The sequence below is a fragment of the Ochotona princeps genome, chromosome 6, assembly GCF_030435755.1.
Source record: "Ochotona princeps isolate mOchPri1 chromosome 6, mOchPri1.hap1, whole genome shotgun sequence".
In the NCBI taxonomy this organism is placed as follows: Eukaryota; Metazoa; Chordata; class Mammalia; order Lagomorpha; family Ochotonidae; genus Ochotona; species Ochotona princeps.
The window spans coordinates 75,350,012-75,370,206 of NC_080837.1; the positions used below are offsets into that span (position 1 = coordinate 75,350,012).

At 39.5% G+C, this 20,195-nt stretch overlaps 1 protein-coding gene across 1 annotated transcript in view; it reads right to left on the reverse strand.

The window, feature by feature from the left end:
- Positions 1-6,150: 6,150 nt before the first annotated feature.
- The window catches only part of LOC101517522 (gamma-aminobutyric acid type A receptor subunit gamma3), a 47,391-nt gene continuing 33,346 nt past the window's right edge, over positions 6,151-20,195 (reverse strand). Inside the window, exons 2-5 of the mRNA XM_004597603.2 lie at positions 17,249-17,401; positions 13,894-14,090; positions 13,155-13,214; positions 6,151-7,398 (exon numbers count right to left, since the gene is read on the reverse strand). Of these exons, the coding sequence (XP_004597660.2) occupies positions 7,114-7,398; positions 13,155-13,214; positions 13,894-14,090; positions 17,249-17,401 (695 nt within the window). The 3' untranslated portion in view covers positions 6,151-7,113. The remainder of the gene's footprint in view (positions 7,399-13,154; positions 13,215-13,893; positions 14,091-17,248; positions 17,402-20,195) is intronic.

Here is a 20,195-nt window from a genome sequence, read left to right on the forward strand (position 1 = left end):
TTTTAGTTTCATGGAAAGTTACCTGAGAATGCAAACTTTTCTTCTTCCTTTTTGCCTCTCTGTGCCTTTCAAGGCCAACATGGATGTGCAGGACCTAATGACTGTGGTTGATTACCTGATGGAGTGGCAGGGACTATGTCATGGTTAGATGGGAGATGGTGTGCTCTGACGTCACTACCACAGTATCAAAGTGACCCAACTTGCTCTATGTGCTGGGGAAGGCTGCACTCACTGACAGAATTGACCAAAAGTTTCCTCCTGTTATAAAGGTGAACAACAAGTTCTCACGTGTTCCTGGAGAACAGAATCTGACAGTGGAGTAGGAGTATTCTTTAAGCTGTTTTCAATGAAGTTTTTTATGGCTCCAAAGGCAAAAGGTACTTATAGGTAGCTCCCCTTGCATTAAAGAACAAGGCAGTGTTCTGGGAGCCCCAGGGTCATCTTCTGTTACACAGAGGTTAATTTGTCAAGAAAGTCATAATGATCCAGCCAGTCATCCCAGATTACTCTCACCGGCCTGTGCAGTCCCATTCTCCTGAGGACAAGTCTGGCTGCCCTACTGCAGGCATCACACTTCCTGATTAAAAGCTCAGCTTGACATGAGGCAGTGGGGGTGGGGGGGTGGGGGGAGTACTGGCAGGCTGTCACCTCATTTAGTCATTTATTGTCGTTCATCCTGATTATCAAAATGTCCATAAAAACACAGCTTACGGCCCAAAGGTTATTTTCCTGGAGGCGACTTGGGAATTCCTTTTACAAACAGCTATGTACTGGCAAACTAATAGAAAATGCGAAGTCTCGTGCTTTTTTTAAAAAGGGATTACTGGCAACGTAGCCACTGAAAAGACAGATACCTTGGGAGCAAAAATGACTGTGCTGCAGCTTACTAGTCTAAGAAATGCATATTGAAGAAAGTCCAAGGTGGATGTGGTATGTTCATAAATGTCCTTCATGGGGACGGGACTTCCCTATATATGAGGCAAGCAGGTGAAACCTGTGTCTAAGGCTGTCACAGGACATGTAAACATTGCAGCCATCCCTAGGTGTCACAGATGGTCAGTTCCAAGAACCGCCATGTATACAGATGCTTAAGTCTCTTTTATAAAATGGCTTGTTTGCTTAAAGCCTATACGTATGATCTTATGTGTTTTAAGTCATCTCTGGATTATTTTATAACACCAAACTTAGTCAAATGCAGTGTAAGTAGTTGTTATGCTATATGAAAGTGCAATTAAAATTCACGGAAAGGGACTGGTGAAGTAGTGCACGGGCTAATCTTCAACCCTGTGGCACCAGCATCCCATATAGGTGCCAATTTGTACCCTGGCCACTCCACTTATGATCCAGCTTTCTGCTTATAACCTAGGAAAGTAGTGGAGGATGACCCAACTCCTTGGGACCCTGCACCCACTCGGGAGACCTGAAGGAGACTCCAGGCTCCCTGCTTTGGATGAGTTTAGTTCTGGCCATTGCTGCCATTTGGGGAGTGAGTCAGTGGATGGAAGACCTTCTCTCTCTGTCACTCCTTTCTTTAAACTTACCTCTCGAATAATGCACATTTTCTTTTAATTTTGTTATCCTGGAACTTTATGAAGCACTGTTGTATCGTTACAGAATATTACCAAGGCAATCATTCTGCAAGAATTTGGTAGAGATGAAATTTGTACGGAGTATTTTTGCTGTGTGTTAGGATGACTGAACAGATGCAGAATCCACCAATCTGGAGGGAAGACTGTACTTTGTTGGGGGAACAAAGGCAAAACATTGCATATCAAGGAAGAAAAATACAGCAGCTATGCACTCACTGAGGATCTCGTTAGTGACAGCCACTCTGCTTTTTAGCCTGCTTGGATAAAACTGTGTTCTACAGAGATACAAAGGGTCTTCCTTCCCTGTAGGAAACATCTTCCTCATGCTGTGTGATCTCTTCACTGGGCTGGAAAACCTTGTGTTGTATTCACAGATTTGAAAAATTAGGGATGTTGCTGCTTATCTGAATAATTCACACATAGCAATTTGCAGTTGTCTAAATTACCTGAACTCCACAGTCACACAGTGCTTAGTCTGGGTGTGCTGTGTGTATGAAAATGAGTTTTGTCTGCCTAATTGTTGTCTAGCTCAAGTTCATGTGTAACATAATCTCAAAAGCCTACAAGGTTAACTAGAACAGGAAAACATTTTTTAGTAACTGATTGTTAAACTGACATTTTGGCATAGATTTATTCAAACATTTCTAAAATTAGGCTTTCATAAAAGCAGAGTAAGAGATGTAAGGGATTTGACTGGGCATAATGGTTCAGTGGCTAAATCCTCGCCTTGCATGTGCCAGGATCCCATATGGGCACTGGTCCATGTCCCGGGGCTGCTCCACTTCCCATCCAGCTCTCTGCCTGTGGCCTTGGAAAGCAATAAAGGAAGCTTCAAAGACTTGGAACCCTGCACCTGCATAGGAGACCTAAAAAAAGTTCTTGACTCCTGCCTTCACATCAACTCAGCTCCAGTCATTGCGTTTACTTGGGGACTGAACCAGTGCACCGGAGATCTTTCTCTCTCTCTCTTTCCTTTTCTCTGTATATCTGCCTTTCCAGTAAAAAGAAATAAATGAGAGAGACAGAGACAGAGAGAGAAAGAGGAAGAGTATAGGGTTTAACTGATAGTATTAAAAACCAAATCATCCTACAATTAAATTATCCTACTCAATCCTAATCAAACAAAACGAGGTTTATTTTTTCCCTAGAGTTACTAGCTTGTGATCAGAAGAAATTTCGAAAGAAGAAGTGGTAACGCTATGATTTCTAATCTAAACTCTCAGAAATAAAGAAAAAAAACAAGGTACATTTCCATTCTTCCAGGATTAAAATAGAATGAGTTGCTATCTGATCACTCCAAGACATAGATGCTTTCGTCTCACAATTATGAAGCTACATTTTCATAGTAAAAAAGTATGTCAACAAGGACTCAGAGGCAGGGCCTGTCATTTCTCCTAAAATGGTATTATTAGCATCGTTACTATATTACTATTCTGATTCTTTGGATGTGACTGTATGAACAGTAATATGTAGATGCTCTAAACTGGGTGAGCCTAAATGTTTCCTATGGGCCAATCTGAAAACAAAAAAGACACACCTGTTACATGTTTACTAAACTTGGGACAGTTTCAAGCAGGGAAATCAACCGTGAACCTAACATTTATAACATATCCACCATCTGGTTCTTTCCCTCTCATTTCTAAATACCTTTCTGCATACTTTTAAGATGACACTGTTCAGAAGCTCAAAATGGACACTGATCAATACAGATGGAGTTTCAGATTTTGGTGTATTTTATTTAAGTGATATTACGTTTATCCCAAGTTACTTACTGATTTTTGCAGAAATTTAAGATGAAATCTCATAAGTATATAGTGTATAAACTCCCCAAAAGCAATCAAAAATGGTTACAAGATCATAGAGCAAATTCAAAACATTTTGAGGCTTCAGAGCATCGAACTATTATAGAGCTATGGTTGGAGACCAGTTGTAACTTTTTAAGTCTCAGAAGAAATCACGCTAAGTTTCCACTTCAGCAGCTATGGAAAAAAAAAACATGGTGAAGGAAAAAGAGGTTTTGTTCGTTTTGTGTTCTAGCCCTTTAGAGTGTGTGGCCCATCGCTCTTTAGTTTTGGCAAGCTCTGGTCAATGCTATATGGGGGTGCTGGTCTTTTCCTCCATTGCCCCTAGTGTGTGAAAATCTGAGAACTATAAACAACATGCCTAAAACCTTAGTTTGAATGCAGCAAGCCATGACCATGTAAAAAATTTTGCTGTAAGGTTCCCTACTGACATCCGTATCCCCAGTCAGGACTATGAAACTAACTTTTAGATTGGTCCCAGTTCCCTAAATGTTGAATGAAAGCAGTTTGCTTTTAAAGACAAGACTTCTCCATTGAGGAATACAAAAAATCTTTATGGTTAACTGACTTTTTTGGCATATACAGAAATGGAATTATATTTTAATGCATGCACAAAGAGAATAAAACCTGGCTTGAAATACAGTTGATTCGAGGAGATGGAAAGTTTTACAAGATCTATATGATGGGTGCTTTTTGTTTTGTTTTAAGGCATATTTTGGGTAGACTGGGAGAAGTACTAGCCAAGTCCAGAGAAGGTTATTGTCCTTCTCTATCCAGTTTTTGGGTTCTCTGTTCTGGTCAGTGTTGCTGGGTCCTTTAGAGTTCAAGCTTCTGAAGCTCTGAATTTTGCTCTAATTCCATTTATGTGAAATGCCTTTCCTTCTCTCTTTCCCTCCCTCAAGAGGCAGCTTAAAAGAGAGACAGTCACAGTTTTAAATATGATCCACAGTGGTCAGAAATTTGGAATCCTTGTCAAAATATAGAACTGTCACCTCCTCGCTTTGGAAGATTTCTGAAAGTGACGAACACAGTAGCACCTTTGGGACACAAATCGCTTGGAAAGAGTCCTCTTAAAAGGCTTCCAACTCTACAGGCAAAGCAAGCTAGGGCAGAGCCATAGGAATATCCTTGAGCCAGTGTGTCCCACATAGCCCTCAGAACCAGTCTCCAAGCAAAGGAGAGTTCCACTGAAGAGGGAGGCAGTTCCTTTACACTCTCCCTGTGCCTCCAACTTTCAAAAAGTAAACACATCCATGTTTTGAAAGCTCCTGAGTGGGGTGCATTCAGTTCTGTCATATTGTGGACTGAGGAGGTTCATCTTAGGACTTAAGTTGACATAGAAAACTGAATTACTCAGGCATTGGAGTGATTTGGAGGGATGTTTTAATTCTTTTTGGATGAATCATGTAGGGGGTAGATAACTGTATATCCAAGAATCTGTTTTACCTACTATTAGTGAATAGCTACTGAACTGCCTTGAGATGAAAGTTCTCCATGGGAAAGGAATCAAGAATTACTGTGTTTTGATCAGAAGCATTGTTGAGGTTTGGAAAAAGAGAATGGCTGGATTCAGAGAAGAGGCAATTCGTATATATCTCCTGTGTGTATAATGTCACAAGAGTTGGTAGGAAATCCAAATATTGAGTAATTTTGAAATAAGAAGGCTCAGTAAAATTGTTTTAAGGTAAGATTGGGCCAAATTTGTGTTACAAAAAAAGGTCTTGGATTATTTTCCTCCCAAGAGGAATTTTACTAGAAAATTCAGTTCTCTTGAGAACTTGTTTTAAAGTTTAACGGGTTGAAACTTTTCCTAGTGTTGGAAGCTATAAATCCATCAGGTGGAATTTTGTTTTGGAAGAAGGCTGTCCTCTATGCACAGTGTGGTGGTGTAATGGGGGAGTCCTTTCCTCCAGAACTGTTAAAGGCAAACAAGGTTGTTTAACATAAGGGACAGAAACAGGCAAGTGGAATTCTCCACTATAGGAGAAATTTAATTTGCAACAATGTTTTCAACCTGTTTACTATTTCATTTTAAAGACTGAATTTGCTAAGCAGAAATCAGTTAGCTTGTGACGTTTGTAGTCCATTATCAAATCAAAATTTTGATTTGATAGGAAGAAAATGAGTATGAAAGTTTCATACTATACAGACTTGAGTTTTTGAAAACCAGATGACAATGAATCGGTAGTTTTACATTGACTTGATAGCCAAGAAAGTTGATAAGAATAAATGGCTATATCCAGTACCAAGTTTCTGACCTCTTGCACTTCCAGTCTCTCCTGTATTAAATAAACATCCAGCAATTTGGTGAATTCACTATTCTTATATAATTTCTCTTCATAATCTTTTCATTTTTGAGTGATAATGATGCAAAAGATACTGCAAAAGTTCATGATTTCCCAAGATGATTAATTCTGTTTTCTGGATAAGAAAGGAGAGAAGCACAGAGATTTTGATACCAAGCATTATTAAATAAACAGTGGGACCCTCCTACCTCCCTGATTCTTGTTGGGAAGTTTTGAAAGAGTTGTATGAAGTTCATTCTGACATCCAGTTATAACAAAGAGCTGTATCAAGAAGCAAATAGGTATTGTGTTATAAAAATATCAAAAGAGCTTTGATTTGGGGGTTCATTTCTTTGGAATTTTGCTATGGTATCCATATTTAAAAGTATAAAATAATTTTTGTTCATCAAAATATAGAATTGGCAATAACCACTACCCAGTTTTTGCATCTAAAGTTGGTTTGACTTGAAAAGTAATAAAATTTTTAACCTTCTACCTACATTTCTTTCACCTTCTACAATAGGTTTTTAAAGTCAAAAGTTTGTGTATGCCTCATACCTTTCTTTACAAACTGAAGACACTGAATCCATAGTAACATTAGCTGGACACATATTCTGGGATTGAGCTTAGTATAATAAAACAACTCTTCAGGTAAAACACTGAACTCAAACTGAACTAGTCCAAGAATTCACGTTTCAATGCTGTTGATTTTCAGTATTTTTGGCTAACGCTTTAACCTAATGCTCAGAGATAATCAACATATATGATGTAAATGGCATAAAAACTAAAAACAAATTGTATTTTTCCTCAAACAGGAACTTCCAGATACTACATGCACACATATCCCAGGCCTAGGGTGAGGTTAGTAGGTTTAGGGGTGATGTATGGCAACAATGATGTCAGAGTAAAAGAGGCCATAGTGAGAGGAAACTGGGAACAAAACAGGGCACATTTGAACTCAGAATGCCCATGAAGATGGGACCCAGGGTGACTCAGTGTGTTTGCACTTGGCAATGTCCCAATGCACATGAAAGCCGATGCTAGAGGTTGCAAAGGAACAGGACAACAGAAGTAGGGGCCCGAGAAAGTGTTATATATGCTTGCGTGGGTTACACATTTCTTGCCATGGCCAGTTAATCCACAGCTGCTTCCAATATGCAAAATTGTTCATAAACATCACCAAGCTACAGATCAATAAGGAGTGAACAAGAATATCACTTTAAAATTGAACTAATGTGTGTGTGTGTGGAGGGGTGTAAAATACATAATAGAAGTATTTGCTAGACACATCCTGTGCCGTGGGAAGGTAATGTATGACTTCAGATCAACTGAGCAGTGCCCTTCCTTGGTACTTCTGGTTGTTCACTACTGATCAGGGGGTGATCGAAGGAGAAGAATGTGAACCAAGTGCTTTCCACTCATCACTGAGGGCAGCACTTAGAGATACAGGTACCCAACCCAGTAGACCAGGTTAAACAGTAGGAAGGACGTGGGGAAAAAGACCCGGGAGTACGAGTCCAGCTCCAAGATGTCTATGTGAATACGTCCTTTTCTCCAGGAGCCTGATTTACATTCTTCATAGCAGCAGAAAAAGCTCTGACAGTCTTTTCCATCCAAACACTCATAGACACAGGTATCTTCAAATTCTTGCCAGTACACAGAATTGTTTAAAGTGATCATTGTAGGTGGTGGTGGTGGCCTCATGTCGAGGAGAGAGTAATTCTGTAGGCAATGAGAAAAACACAGCATCCATCAGGAAATGCAATAGAGATAGCCTGAAGTGTATCAGACAAAAAGAACAAATTACACCTGACTATTAGATAAGAAGCATGGACATACCCACCCCTCAAACTCCCCATCAACCCTTTCAGATCAAAGCAAGCCTAAGGCAAGGAAATGCAGTTTCCAAACTTCTGTGTTTCCAGATTACTGTTGAGGTTGGTAGAGCATATTTTGAAACATAAATCAACTATTTCAAGTCCCTTTTCTATTTTCTTTTTGTTGATGTGCAGTAAATATGTACATATTTTATATTTTTAAAGAAACCAGATTTTATGAATTTCATAGGTACAGCTCTTAGAAGATAATCATATTCCTTCCACTTTCCTCTCCTTCAACCCCCCTCCTTTTTAATTTTTTCTCTGATTTTTGCAAAGACATAATTTCAGTATATTGCATAATCATAGGCTTAATTCACCACTAACCAAAAATATTCAACAAGTAGAAAGTAGTAAGAGTACAATTCCAAAGAATAAGAACAAGGTTTATAAGCAACAATTATGGCACAAGATGTCTGCTGCATTCATAGTTACTTTTGTATTCTATATTAGTGGTCACCTAGCAGAGAGAACATACAATATTTGTTTTTTTCAGACTGGCTTATTTCACTAACTATCCTGGTTTCTGTTCACATTCATTTTGTTGGCAAAGACAGGACTTCATTATTTGTATGACTGAGTAGTTAGTATTCCACATTGTCTGTGTGCAGACATCAGTTGATAGATCTCTGTTGATTCCTTATGGAAGTATGTGTAAATAGTGAAAAGCGAAGTTGGAGAATGTTGGAAGCATCTTCTCTTTCCGTGAAATTTGTAAAATTGATCAGCTGCACACTGCTTGCCACCTCAAACAAAGCTGGGTAGGAGCTCCATGGTTCCTACTTTCCAAACTCACCTCTTAACATAGAAGTCAATGTGGGAAAGAGAGAGGAGAATGAATGAGAGGGACGAGTTCTAACCTTGAAAAGCAGTGTCAGAGAACCCTGTTTGCGCCAATGACAGTGGCCAAGATTGTATAAAGAGCTGTGAATTGTGTACTGCAGTGAATTCTTTGAAGGGGATACGATTCTATGTTTGACTGAACAGACAAAAGGCACAAAGAATATGCTTTCCTATTTGCTTTTATGAGTATCTTGTGAGGTTTAATAGCAAAGTCATGGCAGTGGAAGCCCTGGGATGTGATGTCAAATGGGGAGGAGGGTGGAGAAGCCTATTTCCAGCTGGGTGACTGGCCCCTTTGCCATGAGTAGCCCAGGGCTTGTAAAGAGGTCATTCAGAAACTCTCATGAAAGTCTCATGTTTTTATCAAAAACTATTATTACAAGCGGATATGGCATACTCCTTTGCATTCCACTTTTAGATCTTCAGTGGGGGTAGTGGAGTCACAACCCGGGGAGAAAAGGTTGCAGTGTGGAACCCTTTGAGCCCTTTCTTTCACATGTTGGTGTATCCTTCTAAGTGGAAGCACCTGTCACTGTGGGAGGGCAGACCTGAAGCACTGAGCCCTGGACCGAGCGATCACTGAACATCCATCACTTCCCACACGTCTGTGTTCAGTCATCTCTGCCACAGGTTAACACATCACTGTGCACCTGTCTACTTTCCTCCACTAGTCTACTGGATAACCAGGACTGAAACTCTTGCTGTTGCTGCAACTCTAGTTTGGACACATATCATTTAGGCTAATGTTTCTTAAATTTGCAGGTATTTAATCCATTAAGTACCACAGACATTTGCTGAATTACAGCAGATCCCTAAGTCTAACTCCCCTGCATTTGAGAAATGTGCATCTTCCTGATAGACTCAAGTTGGAAAAATCTGCCTTTAGTAAGTAACATTTGCATTAAAGGTTTTCCCACACGTATACTTTGATAATGTTTAGACAGATGTTCACCCACTCGTTTCCTCACATTTGTGAATGCTTATTCCTTACCGTGTGGATTGGACTGCTTGATTTCAAGGCATGCAGAACAGAGCCAGACATGACAAGTCATGACAAACCCAAAGGGAGAGGCTAATTCAGAATGGCCACAGAAAGCTCAGCAGGTATGGAGACCGCTCACCAGAGAGATAAGGGGTGGTGGTGGGGGACCTCCACAGGCCACAGGCAAACAAGCAACAAGATTTCTGGGGACAAGAGAAATCACTCCCCAATCCCTTCTTTATGGAACCAAAAAACAACCAAGGTAACTGAAACACAGTGACTCATTATAATATTTATGAGAGCTCTTTTTACATGTTTTGATAGCTCACTGGAAATGAAACAAATTCCATTTTACAAGATCAAAATAAAATTTATTATACAGCAAAGTAGCTGTAGTTAATCATGATAGTCAGGTATTATATTCTTGGAAAATGCAGATAGAGTGAATGCTCTATGTAATTGCCATAGAAATGCTAACCATGTGAGGTCATGCCAGATTTAACCATTCCACAATTTATATGCACTTCACAATACCATTATAATATAAAATATACAATGTAATCTGTCAATTATACCAGAATTCTTTATGCTATAATTTACATGGCATATGTAGATATTTATATATACCCCCTCTTGTTTCTCATGAAAATGTCATCAATAATCAAAGCAGAAATTTTAATTAATAATTCACCAAAGTGGACTTTAGCCCCAGTGAGACCCTGATGGACTCGTCCTCTCTCAAGCACCAGGTTTCCTGGGCAGGGAGCCAGAGGCACAAAGTGAGTCATCTTCCCTCAAACACACACGTGACCTTTCATGAGCCTGACCCCTGTATAGCTCATTTCTGCTTTTTCTGGTTGGTCATGGTGGTCCCTGGACAAGCACTGGGAGAGAGTAGAAATGCTGGCAATCCCCTATAGTAGTTGATAAACTTCCTGTTTTACCAGCTGTCGTGTGAATTCTCGCTGCTCTCTAATGGTGTCTCGCACCTGCTTGGCACCATTTCAGTTTGTGAACTGTTTTTCTTCCTATTTCCTTTGACATCATTACACTACTCATTTAGAAAAATTCCACTACTTTCATGGGGATTTCTTTTTTCTCTGAGTGGAAGGATTTTGCCTCCTGTGTTGACAGTATCATTTGTATACAAAGATGTCCGTGTCTGCCTCAGCTCTAGCCCCTGCTATGTGTGACAAGGTGTTCTTGGGGTTTATCCCTGCTACTCCTGACTTGAGTTTGCCAAGAACCAGTCAGATCCTTCTAGAAGCCTGGGTTGGTGAAATCTGTATTTTCAGTGTGGCTTTCTACTGCTATAGAAGTGGCTTATCAACTAACCTGTTAGAACTACCATGACGTGCAAGTAGAGAAAACTATTATGTCTCTTATGAAAATAGGTTGAAATACACACACACACACACACACACACACACACACACACACACAAGAAGATAAAGATTGTCATCAGTAAACTACCTAGGATATATTTTAAAATTCTAATACACTTTAAAAGACATTCATACGCAGCTTATAAAACTAGGATTGTAAACAAAAACAAAAGTACTAAATTTTCTCAGAAATCAAAGAGATACTAAATTATGGGGTGCAGCCAGTGATAGCCAGCACCCATTGACAGTGGGCAAATGAAATTTGGCTGTGTCCCCCAACCTCTGTCCTGAAGGTGGGTCCTAACAGCAATAGAATGATAATTCCATCCTCAACCACTTCCCCCACGTCCTAATTTAGCCAGGATATTGGATGCAGACAAGTTCAATTAGTCTAGGCATTTTTAGCTACAAACCCAGTTCCTGTTCCTGCCCATCCCAAAGAGCACTAATCAACTCCTTAGCCCACAACACTTAGGTTTTCACTCTTGCCCACCTGTGACTCACCCATCAACTGAGAGGGGACAGTATTGCAGTGTTGTGCAACCACCCCCCTCACAAGCCCCTTTAAAAGGCCCATGAAGTGGGGGCTCTCGCTCTCTTTCTGGCTAGGTGCTTCCATTACTCTGGCACCTCAACTCTTGGCTGACCCAGGACAGGTAATCCTCTGAGCATGGTCCCTTTTTTCTGCTTAGATGAGGCAATAGTTATAATAATGTTGTTTCTGCTTTGTGTACTATCAGGAGTTCCAAGAGGGGTGAGGCCTAGCAGTAGTAGAATGTGGGCAGAGAAGCCAGGGAAAGGTGAATGTCTGCAGCTTTGTAAGTGTGTCCAGGTTCTTTGTGAGTGTGTCCCGGTTATTCGTTGCATTTCTCTTAGGATAACTTATATTGTTGGGGAAGCTGGGACATAGGTTTTCAGCTTAATGGATGGACTTAAGGATAATGGATAATGCCCATTTGTTCGTTTGGGAATTATAATTCATTGGATTATGATTGGTTGGACTGCCGTATGGATTTGTGATTTGCTATTATGCTCTATTATCACCAAGCTTAGTGAATAAAGACTCCTTAATAAACCTTAGACATGTCTGGTGTGATCTCGCTCGCACCCTACAACAAAACGAGTAAAAGCTGAAGGAGGCCATTTTTCTCCTTGGCTATGAAGCTGACAGCAGGGGGAGTTCTGAGATGTAGGAGTCTGAAACTGTTGAGAGAGCTCCTGGAATGCCACTGGAGAAAGGCTGCAACCCTTTTTCCCCTTCATTTTGCTTCTGGGTATCCAGTAACTAGCCACAGGTGAGTACAAATTAGTAGATATAACATTATACATGAAAATGGATATGCATACTTGGCTTAGTACCCAGTCATAATTGTCCATGTTTGAATCCAAAATGTGTGTTACAAAGATCTCAGAAAATGGTATTACTAAACAGTAGTGTAAACTGTACTTTTAAGTGTCAAGGAGTTATATAAGAAATGCATGGATCATAACCTAGTTTTTGTCAAATGTATGAATAGATAGATACTAATTGAATGTCCAGGAAAAAGTCAGAAATTTTGTCATGATACTAATCTCTGGGTATAAGGATTATGATTTCCTCTTGTATGTGGCCAATGTTCCAGGTTGAATTTTTAAGTCACAGTAGAGATATTATTTATCTATTCATTTATTTAAGAAAACATTTGGATTTGTGCCAAGAAAGAGAGAGAGCTCCCATTCACTGATTCACTCCGCATGTAGCCAGTGTGGTTGGGACTAAGGAAGGATGAAGTCAGGAGCCGGGAAGAGAATCCAGATCTCCCACATGGATGGCAGGAAGCCAACCACCTGGATTATTACCATTGTCACCTAGAGTGTGAGTTAGCAGGAACCTGGAACCAGGAACTGAAAGCCTGGAATCGAATCTCTGTGCTCTACTATGGGATATGAATATCCTAAGTGGCATCTGAACAATGCATGCATAAGTAAAAAGAAATTATTTTTTAAGACACAGCTTAGGGCCCAGCGGCGTGGCCTAGCGGCTAAAGTCCTAGCCTTGCATGTGCCGGGATCCCATATGGGTGCCGGTTCTAATCCTGGCAGCTCCACTTCCCATCCAGCTCCTTGCTTATGGCCTGGGAAAGCAGTCAAGGATAGCCCAATGCATAGGGATCCTGCACCTGTGTGGGAGACCTGGAGGAAGCTCCTGGCTCCTGGCTTTGGATCGGCACAGCACCAGCTGTGGTGTCACTTGAGGAGTGAAACATCGGACGGAAGATCTTCCTCTCTGGCTCTCCTCTCTGTATATCTGACTTTGTAATAAAAATAAATGAACTTTTTTTTTTTTAAAAAGACACAGCTTAGCTCAGTAAACATTCTCCAAAATTTTGGCACCTGTAATGCTATACATACAGAAGGAGCTTGTAGGCTTATTCGCTCATGAATCCATCGTGAGGAATCTGGATGCAGTAACTGCAAGGAAAGACAGCAGATCTTTAGAAAAGTCCTGTAGAAATCCATATTTAGGGGAGTACTGAAGGTCTGACTACCAGTCTCTGTCACTGATAATGATGCTGGAGAGATTTCAATCATAGCTGCAGAATCTCCTGTTGTTCTTTATTTTTTCTTTAAGGTTTGTTTATTTGAAAGACAATTATAAAGCTAGAAACAGCTGGAACTACAGAGAGAGAGAGAGAGAGAGAGAGAGAGAGAGAGAGAGAGAGAGAGAGAGAGAGAGAGAATCTTCAATCCACTGGTTCGCTCCCCAAATAGCTGTAATGGCCAGAGTTGAATCAAACCAAATTCAGGGGACCAGATATCTATCCATGTCTCCAACATGGGTGGCAGGCTCCCGATAACTTGGATCATCTTCCATTTTCTTCCCAGGCATGTTAACTGGGAACTGGAATGAAAACAGGGGAAGGTGGACCTTGAAAAGGTTGGCAACACTAGATGCCGTCATCCAGAGTGCTGGCTGAACCTACTGAGTCACAATGACAAATCCATCCCTGTCCAATTTTTTCAGGTCTTGTTGGTCATTATTTTTATTGTGTTTCATGTATTCCAAAGGAGTATAATCACATCTGAGTTTGCATTTACCCCAAACCATCCTCCCACTCCTTCCCAGGAAATCTTTGTTACTGCCACTCACCGATGTTTTCTTTATCGCTGCACTTGGTTTCCTACAGCTTGAATAGTAGTTGAGGGTGGCATACTCCATCAGGGCAGCAAAGACGAATAAGAAGCACACAGTCACAAAGAGGTCCATGGCGGTCACATAGGAGACCCTTGGGAGGGAATTCCTTGCTATGGTGCTAAGGGTAGTCATTGTTAGCACGGTGGTGATACCTGCACAGGGGACAGCCATCAGGTTGTAAGAGGAGGTACCATGGAACAAAACAAGGACAGACAATGCAGAGTTCTCCACTCCAGCAAGGCTGTTTCACTTTGATGTGAATCCTTCTTGCAATTGCATACTTAGTGTAATGCCATTTTCAATGTCTATATGATTTTGTCAGCAACATTCTGATAAAATTCCTTATGTGAGTCTTCACAATACTATTAAAATATCTAAATCAAGTTGACATCTTTTAATTTATTCAGTCCCATCTCATGTAACATATTGATATTTCAGCCACTAATGGACCATGTATATCATGGTCCTTTGCACACAAAATTGCCAATCAAATAATTTCTCAGAATATGTTCCTGTCATTTACAGATGTGTAACTATAATTGTTACAAGTTGACATTTTGTCATTTTTTTTTCAAAAAATGAGGATACAATTCCAAGTTGTAACACATCTTTCATCTTTAAACAAATCCTTTGTTTCTTATGTTTTCTGCCTTATTAAATGTGTAAATTCACACATTCTTCAAAAACACTGTTCTAATACTTTCTGAACTCCCTCCCCTTACAATACTTTAAGCAGATTGGGTGATATGAGCAAACACACTAATTCTGTCCTTCCTATTGTGAGTCAGTTTTTTGGCATTGTCAGTGTGAATTGCACATGTCTTTATGTGTTTCTCTCCATGAATAGATTGTGTGATTTTTTTCGAGAGCAAAATTGTATCTTGTTCATCTCTGCCTGTCAACAGAATGTCTAAAACATCCCAGGCATTTCAATGGATGTTCGGCATTGAATGAGCAAATTATTTTATGATGCTCAGCATTGGTTTGACTTTTTACTTGCACGGATCAACATTGATATAATCCCTAACGGTGAAAAACGTTCAGAAAAGAGACACACAGATGATGGCTATTTTAAAGGGAGAAGACAAAGGAGCAAAAAGAATGGAACATGAGAAAGGAAATGGAGAGAAATGATCCCATAACAACAATTTCTGCTGATTCTTCCTGGATGAACACCCCAGAAGACCAGAAATCTGTAGAACCGTTGGATATGGCAGGTTTGTGTCAGAGATCCTGTGATCTTAGGACACTGGAGGTTAAGACGGCAGCACCCTGCTGGTCAGAGTAGTTAAGAATTATTGATGAACCTTTCTTCCCACCTCTGTTGTAGAACCAAAACCCCTGTCTAGTCTTGGACTCCAAGTGTTTAAGACAGTTTTTCCGTATCTAGTCAGAGAATGAGTCCAGCAGGACCATTTGGGCAGGTGTCAAAGATATTGATGTCAAGGTTCAGTCCCTTAGCCTTGCTCTGGGACGTCTCAGTGTTGACCATGAGGTTTCTGTCACCTTCTTGGGGCTTGGTTCTTTAATAAGTGTAAAATACAATGCCAAGCTCTCTCCTCGTTGTAGGTTGTCAATTTGTGATAGTTCTAGTTCTAGATCTAGTTACTGCTATGTAAATTAGAGAAGTCTACACTGATGTCAGCTACAGTTTTACAGAAAAAAAGATTTTGTAATAAATATCTAGTGGGACTTAAAAGCCAAAGAAAAAAAATTCAGAATCCCGAGTTTCTATTTTTGTGTAGTTGTGTCTGTAATATTTGTTGATATTTATTGATTTTCCTTCATTTCTTGTTATACATTACTTGCCTGTACAAGAAGTTTCCAAAAAGTTCATGGAAATTGTAATTTTGAAAAAAATATTCTGGATTTAAAAAACATGTACACAAACCAAACCTATCATGTTATTTCATTTTTCATAAACTTTTGAGGTACTCATGTACTAATCTTCATCAATAAAAAAAATTTGAACATAAGAAACACAAGACAAATTCTAACCATAAGAAAAACAGCTTTGAAAATATGTTGCACAATTTTAAAATTACTGACATATTGTGTTTTATCAAAATGGCATTGGGGGCCAGAGGAAAATGTTGGAAGACAGCTTTAGAGTACATATTCCAACTGAAAGGCTTGAACATTCAGTTCATCTTATTTCAGTGTGGAAGGTGATGGAAGAGACAGAGCGAGTTAAGATGCTGGGTACCAGGACACAGAGTAAAAAAAGTTACAGAGTGCAACAGCAGTGCAGCATGGCTATAGATCACAGGTTGTTGCTATATATTTTATTAATTTCTGCAAGAGAGGAAACTCCAAATACAAAGCAAAGATAATTGGATCTGTATACATTATATTCATTTACTGAAATATCACAGCGTACCCCATAAACAGCTACAATTATTATTTGTTCATCAAAAAGTTTATGGAACATTTAGTAAGTTGTAAATAACTGCTCTGATGTTACCGGCACATGCTGTGCTTATGTACATATATTGCATTATCACACTCTAACCTACAAATATGTATAATTAAAATTTAAACACATAATGATTCCTGTTTGCTGCCAAGGTCACAACAAATCAGAATTTTTTTTCCACTGAGACACAATCTCATTAGTATTTTTTAAGCTTTATTTATTTGAAAGGCAGAGTGATAAAGGACTGGGAACAGACACACAGAGGAAGAGATCTTTCATCTATTGGTTCACTCTCCAAATGGCCATATCAGAAAGCTAGGAGTCAGAGTCCGGGATTCCATGGAAGTTTTCCACATAGGAGGAAGAGCCCACTTATTTGGTCCAGCATATATTGCTTTCCCAGGTGCGTTAGCAAGAATCTAGATCAGAAACAGAGCAACTGGGACTTGAACCAGCACTCCAACACCGGATGCCGGTTTAACAAGTTGTGACTTAAATCCCTCTTCCACAATGCTGGGGCCTCCAAACTGCCAATAATCTTTTGGGTCTTCCATCCCAAAAGATGTGTGACAATTTCTGTTTCCTTGCCTTATTCTGGGGTTGGCAGGTTTCAGGATGTAGCAACATTTTTGTAATACCAGCTTGAAAGCTTAGATTCAAGAAATACATGTTATTGACTCCGAATCTCTAACTCCATTTTAATTTCAGCAGCACACATGGAATTCCATTGTCAGAAAAAGCTTGGATATTTTAAAACAGTTTCAAGTGTGGCCCAAGCAGCTCTAAAATTAGATCAATATCTGCAAAGTTTCTGGTTAAATGTATCCCTGTGCATACACCCGTGTGACAATTACACACAATTTTGAAGAGGATTTTTTTTTTTTTGTAACTTACCTAATGCTGTCCTTGCTGGTGTAGCATCTTTTTTAATCCAAAATGACACCCAGGATAAAACCACAGTCAGTATACAGGGAATGTATGTCTGAATCGTGAAGTAGCCCATTCTTCTACTTAATTCAAAATATATGGTCATGACAACGTAATCACCTGCAATAAAATGTTATCAAAATGAAGGCCACTTTTATGAGCTATGAATAGTTCTGTGAAATAATTTGTAATTTATTTTGTGAAGCGAATGGCTTATATACAAATGTGCTACTAACAATAACATCAAACCAGGATGAAATCAAAATGCTGGTGCTGCTAAACTGAATTTTTATAGCATCCATGACTGTGTGTGGCATTTTACTTGCAAAGCACACAAAAGCCATATTAATTGATAGAGGAGACAGCTGTAAATATCTAGTCTACAACAGGCTATAAATTCAGGAGATATTATTGCTTGAGTCCTTATGTACATCACATTGATTAAAAAAAAAGTAGCTCAACTGACCAATCCTCCTACAAGCACCAGCATCCAACATGCGCGTTAATGTGTGCCCCAGCTGCTCCACTTCCCATCCAGCTCCTTGCTTATAACCTGGGAAAGCAATGAAGGATGGCCCAGGGCCTTGGGCCGCTGCAACCACATTGGAGACCTGAAAGAAGCTCCTAGCTCCTGGCTTCAGATCAGTTTAGTTCTGGCTGTTGCAGCCATCTAGAGGATGAAATAGCAGATGGAAGATCTTTCTCTGTCTTTCCTTCTCTCTGTAAATCTGCATTTCCAATAAAAATAAATAAATCTCTAAAAAAAATCAGGGATATCAGGAAAACTCAACTTTCAAAAATAGATGTAGATTCATTTTCTGATTTTTTCTGTTATAACAGAGCTGTCCTATCATACATAAATTTGTACAGACATTTATATTTTTATTTTGCTATGCCATGAATTTCAATTTTGTTGATTTCTGTTTTATTTCATATTTTTATAATTGCCTTATACTGTTATGACTCCAGCATACAGGCTAGAGCAGCCCAGAAATAAAGAGAAGAAATCAGTTCATGACATTCTTCTCCCTCCTACTAGAGCTAAGCCAAGTCAGCAAGTCACTGGAGGTAATGCAGAGGTTATTAAAAATGTCATACTATTCTCTGGGGCTCAAAGGGGGATGCGCATGCTTAATAAGTCACACATTTCATTTTAAGTTCGTCTTGATTCACTGCTTTTCTAGACAACCGCCTGCCAAGATTGTGTCTCTCCTTTTACTGCCCTTTCGACTTTTCTGAATCAGGAACTGGACAGTTAGGTCTAATGCCTGCTCACCTGAAGCAATTTTCTAAAATAGAAACCATATTATATTCCTCACCAATGTCTTGCTTCCTTGTATAGTCGTGACACTCTCATTACAGCCAGTCCCATTATACGTTAAACACTGCCTATCGCATAAACTCCACACTATCGGCATCTGGTTTACCCAGGTTCTCAGATTTGTCTGAGTCCTTGTTCCTCGGCCTCTGTATCATGTCCCTTCTAATCATAATGCTTCTGTTTTCCTTCGATTTGCATCTAAGTAGTTCCCATTATCATTTCTCCGAATTTCAACTTACACATCACTCAGTTTTATGGGAATCCTTCCCTGACCCCTTCCCAATAATTTTGGTGAATTCATTTCTATTATTGATAAAAATAATATCTGTCTTCAGGCAAATAATCTAGTTGGGTTATAGAATGTATCTCTCTTATTCACAGCATTGGTTAATGAGAGCAATCAACTAATGTTTGCTGAACAAAAACATCATCAGGCTCACAATTTTTTTGGTAAGACTGAAAGGAGGGTAACCTGAACCCACGTGAAAACTGCAATTGCAAAGGTTAGACATATTCTGGTATACCGTTCTTTTCTACTGTGACAACACTCAGTATTGCTAATATAAACATCAATTTTAACGCCATTTTTCAAGACACATTTAAGATTTCTATTGAATTAGCAAATATTTCAGTACAGAAGCAAGTACTTGGAGCAAGAAAAGAACCCCCAAATAGTTTTTTAAATAATATGAATGCATAATTATTCATATTAAATAATATGAATACACAATTTTCCTTGGAAAAGGTTGCTGAACTTTGTGAGATTTATAAAAAAAAAACTACTAAGTTTTTAGAAGTGACTTAAGACTGTAATGTAGAAACAGACAAAAAAAGGAAAAATAGACATAATACACAGACCTGCTTAAGATAACCTGAAAGGAATATCCACACAATGGAATAATGCTTGCAGTTACTACCATTATAAGTTCCTAAGTAAGAAGATCAATGAATCAAGGGCAGACATACACACTGTTTTGGCCAACTCTGTTTTGCTCTCTGCCTTAGGCTCAGTGGAACTCCTACACCTGTGCTCAGCATACTCCTTTCCCTAACTCTGAGGTCTGCATCACATCCCAGTGCCAGCAGCCTGCCCAGGCTCTGAGAGCCCTGACGGTGGTTCCACCTTATCTAGAAGTGATGCCTTGCAGGGAAGGCAGCTACAGCAGCCAGACCACAGCGTCAGGTGCAAGGATGCAAGCGTGCAAAACATTCTTGGTGATGGAGAACAGGTTGCAGGATGGCTTGGAAGACGGTGCCTCTGCACATTCAGGGGAATTCCTAAGCTGAAATACATATTTTGTGTCTCAAATTCTTGTCTTACTGATCTTATTAGACAGCAGCCCATCCTCAGTAGTTGCATTTGCCCCAGGTTGGAAGTGTAAAGAATTATAAGAGTCTTTTTCAGATATTATAGTGGAATGAATTCATTCACTCATTTGTCTCAGAAAGAGTGTTCCATATCTGGTAATTCATGTAAGGAGAGAAGGACCTATCATTGGCTCTCTAGGAATTCAATTTCACATTTTAAGAGCTCCTGAAAGGGCTGATTCCAGATAGTTCAGTGTCAGAGAAAGCCTATAATAACGGACATTG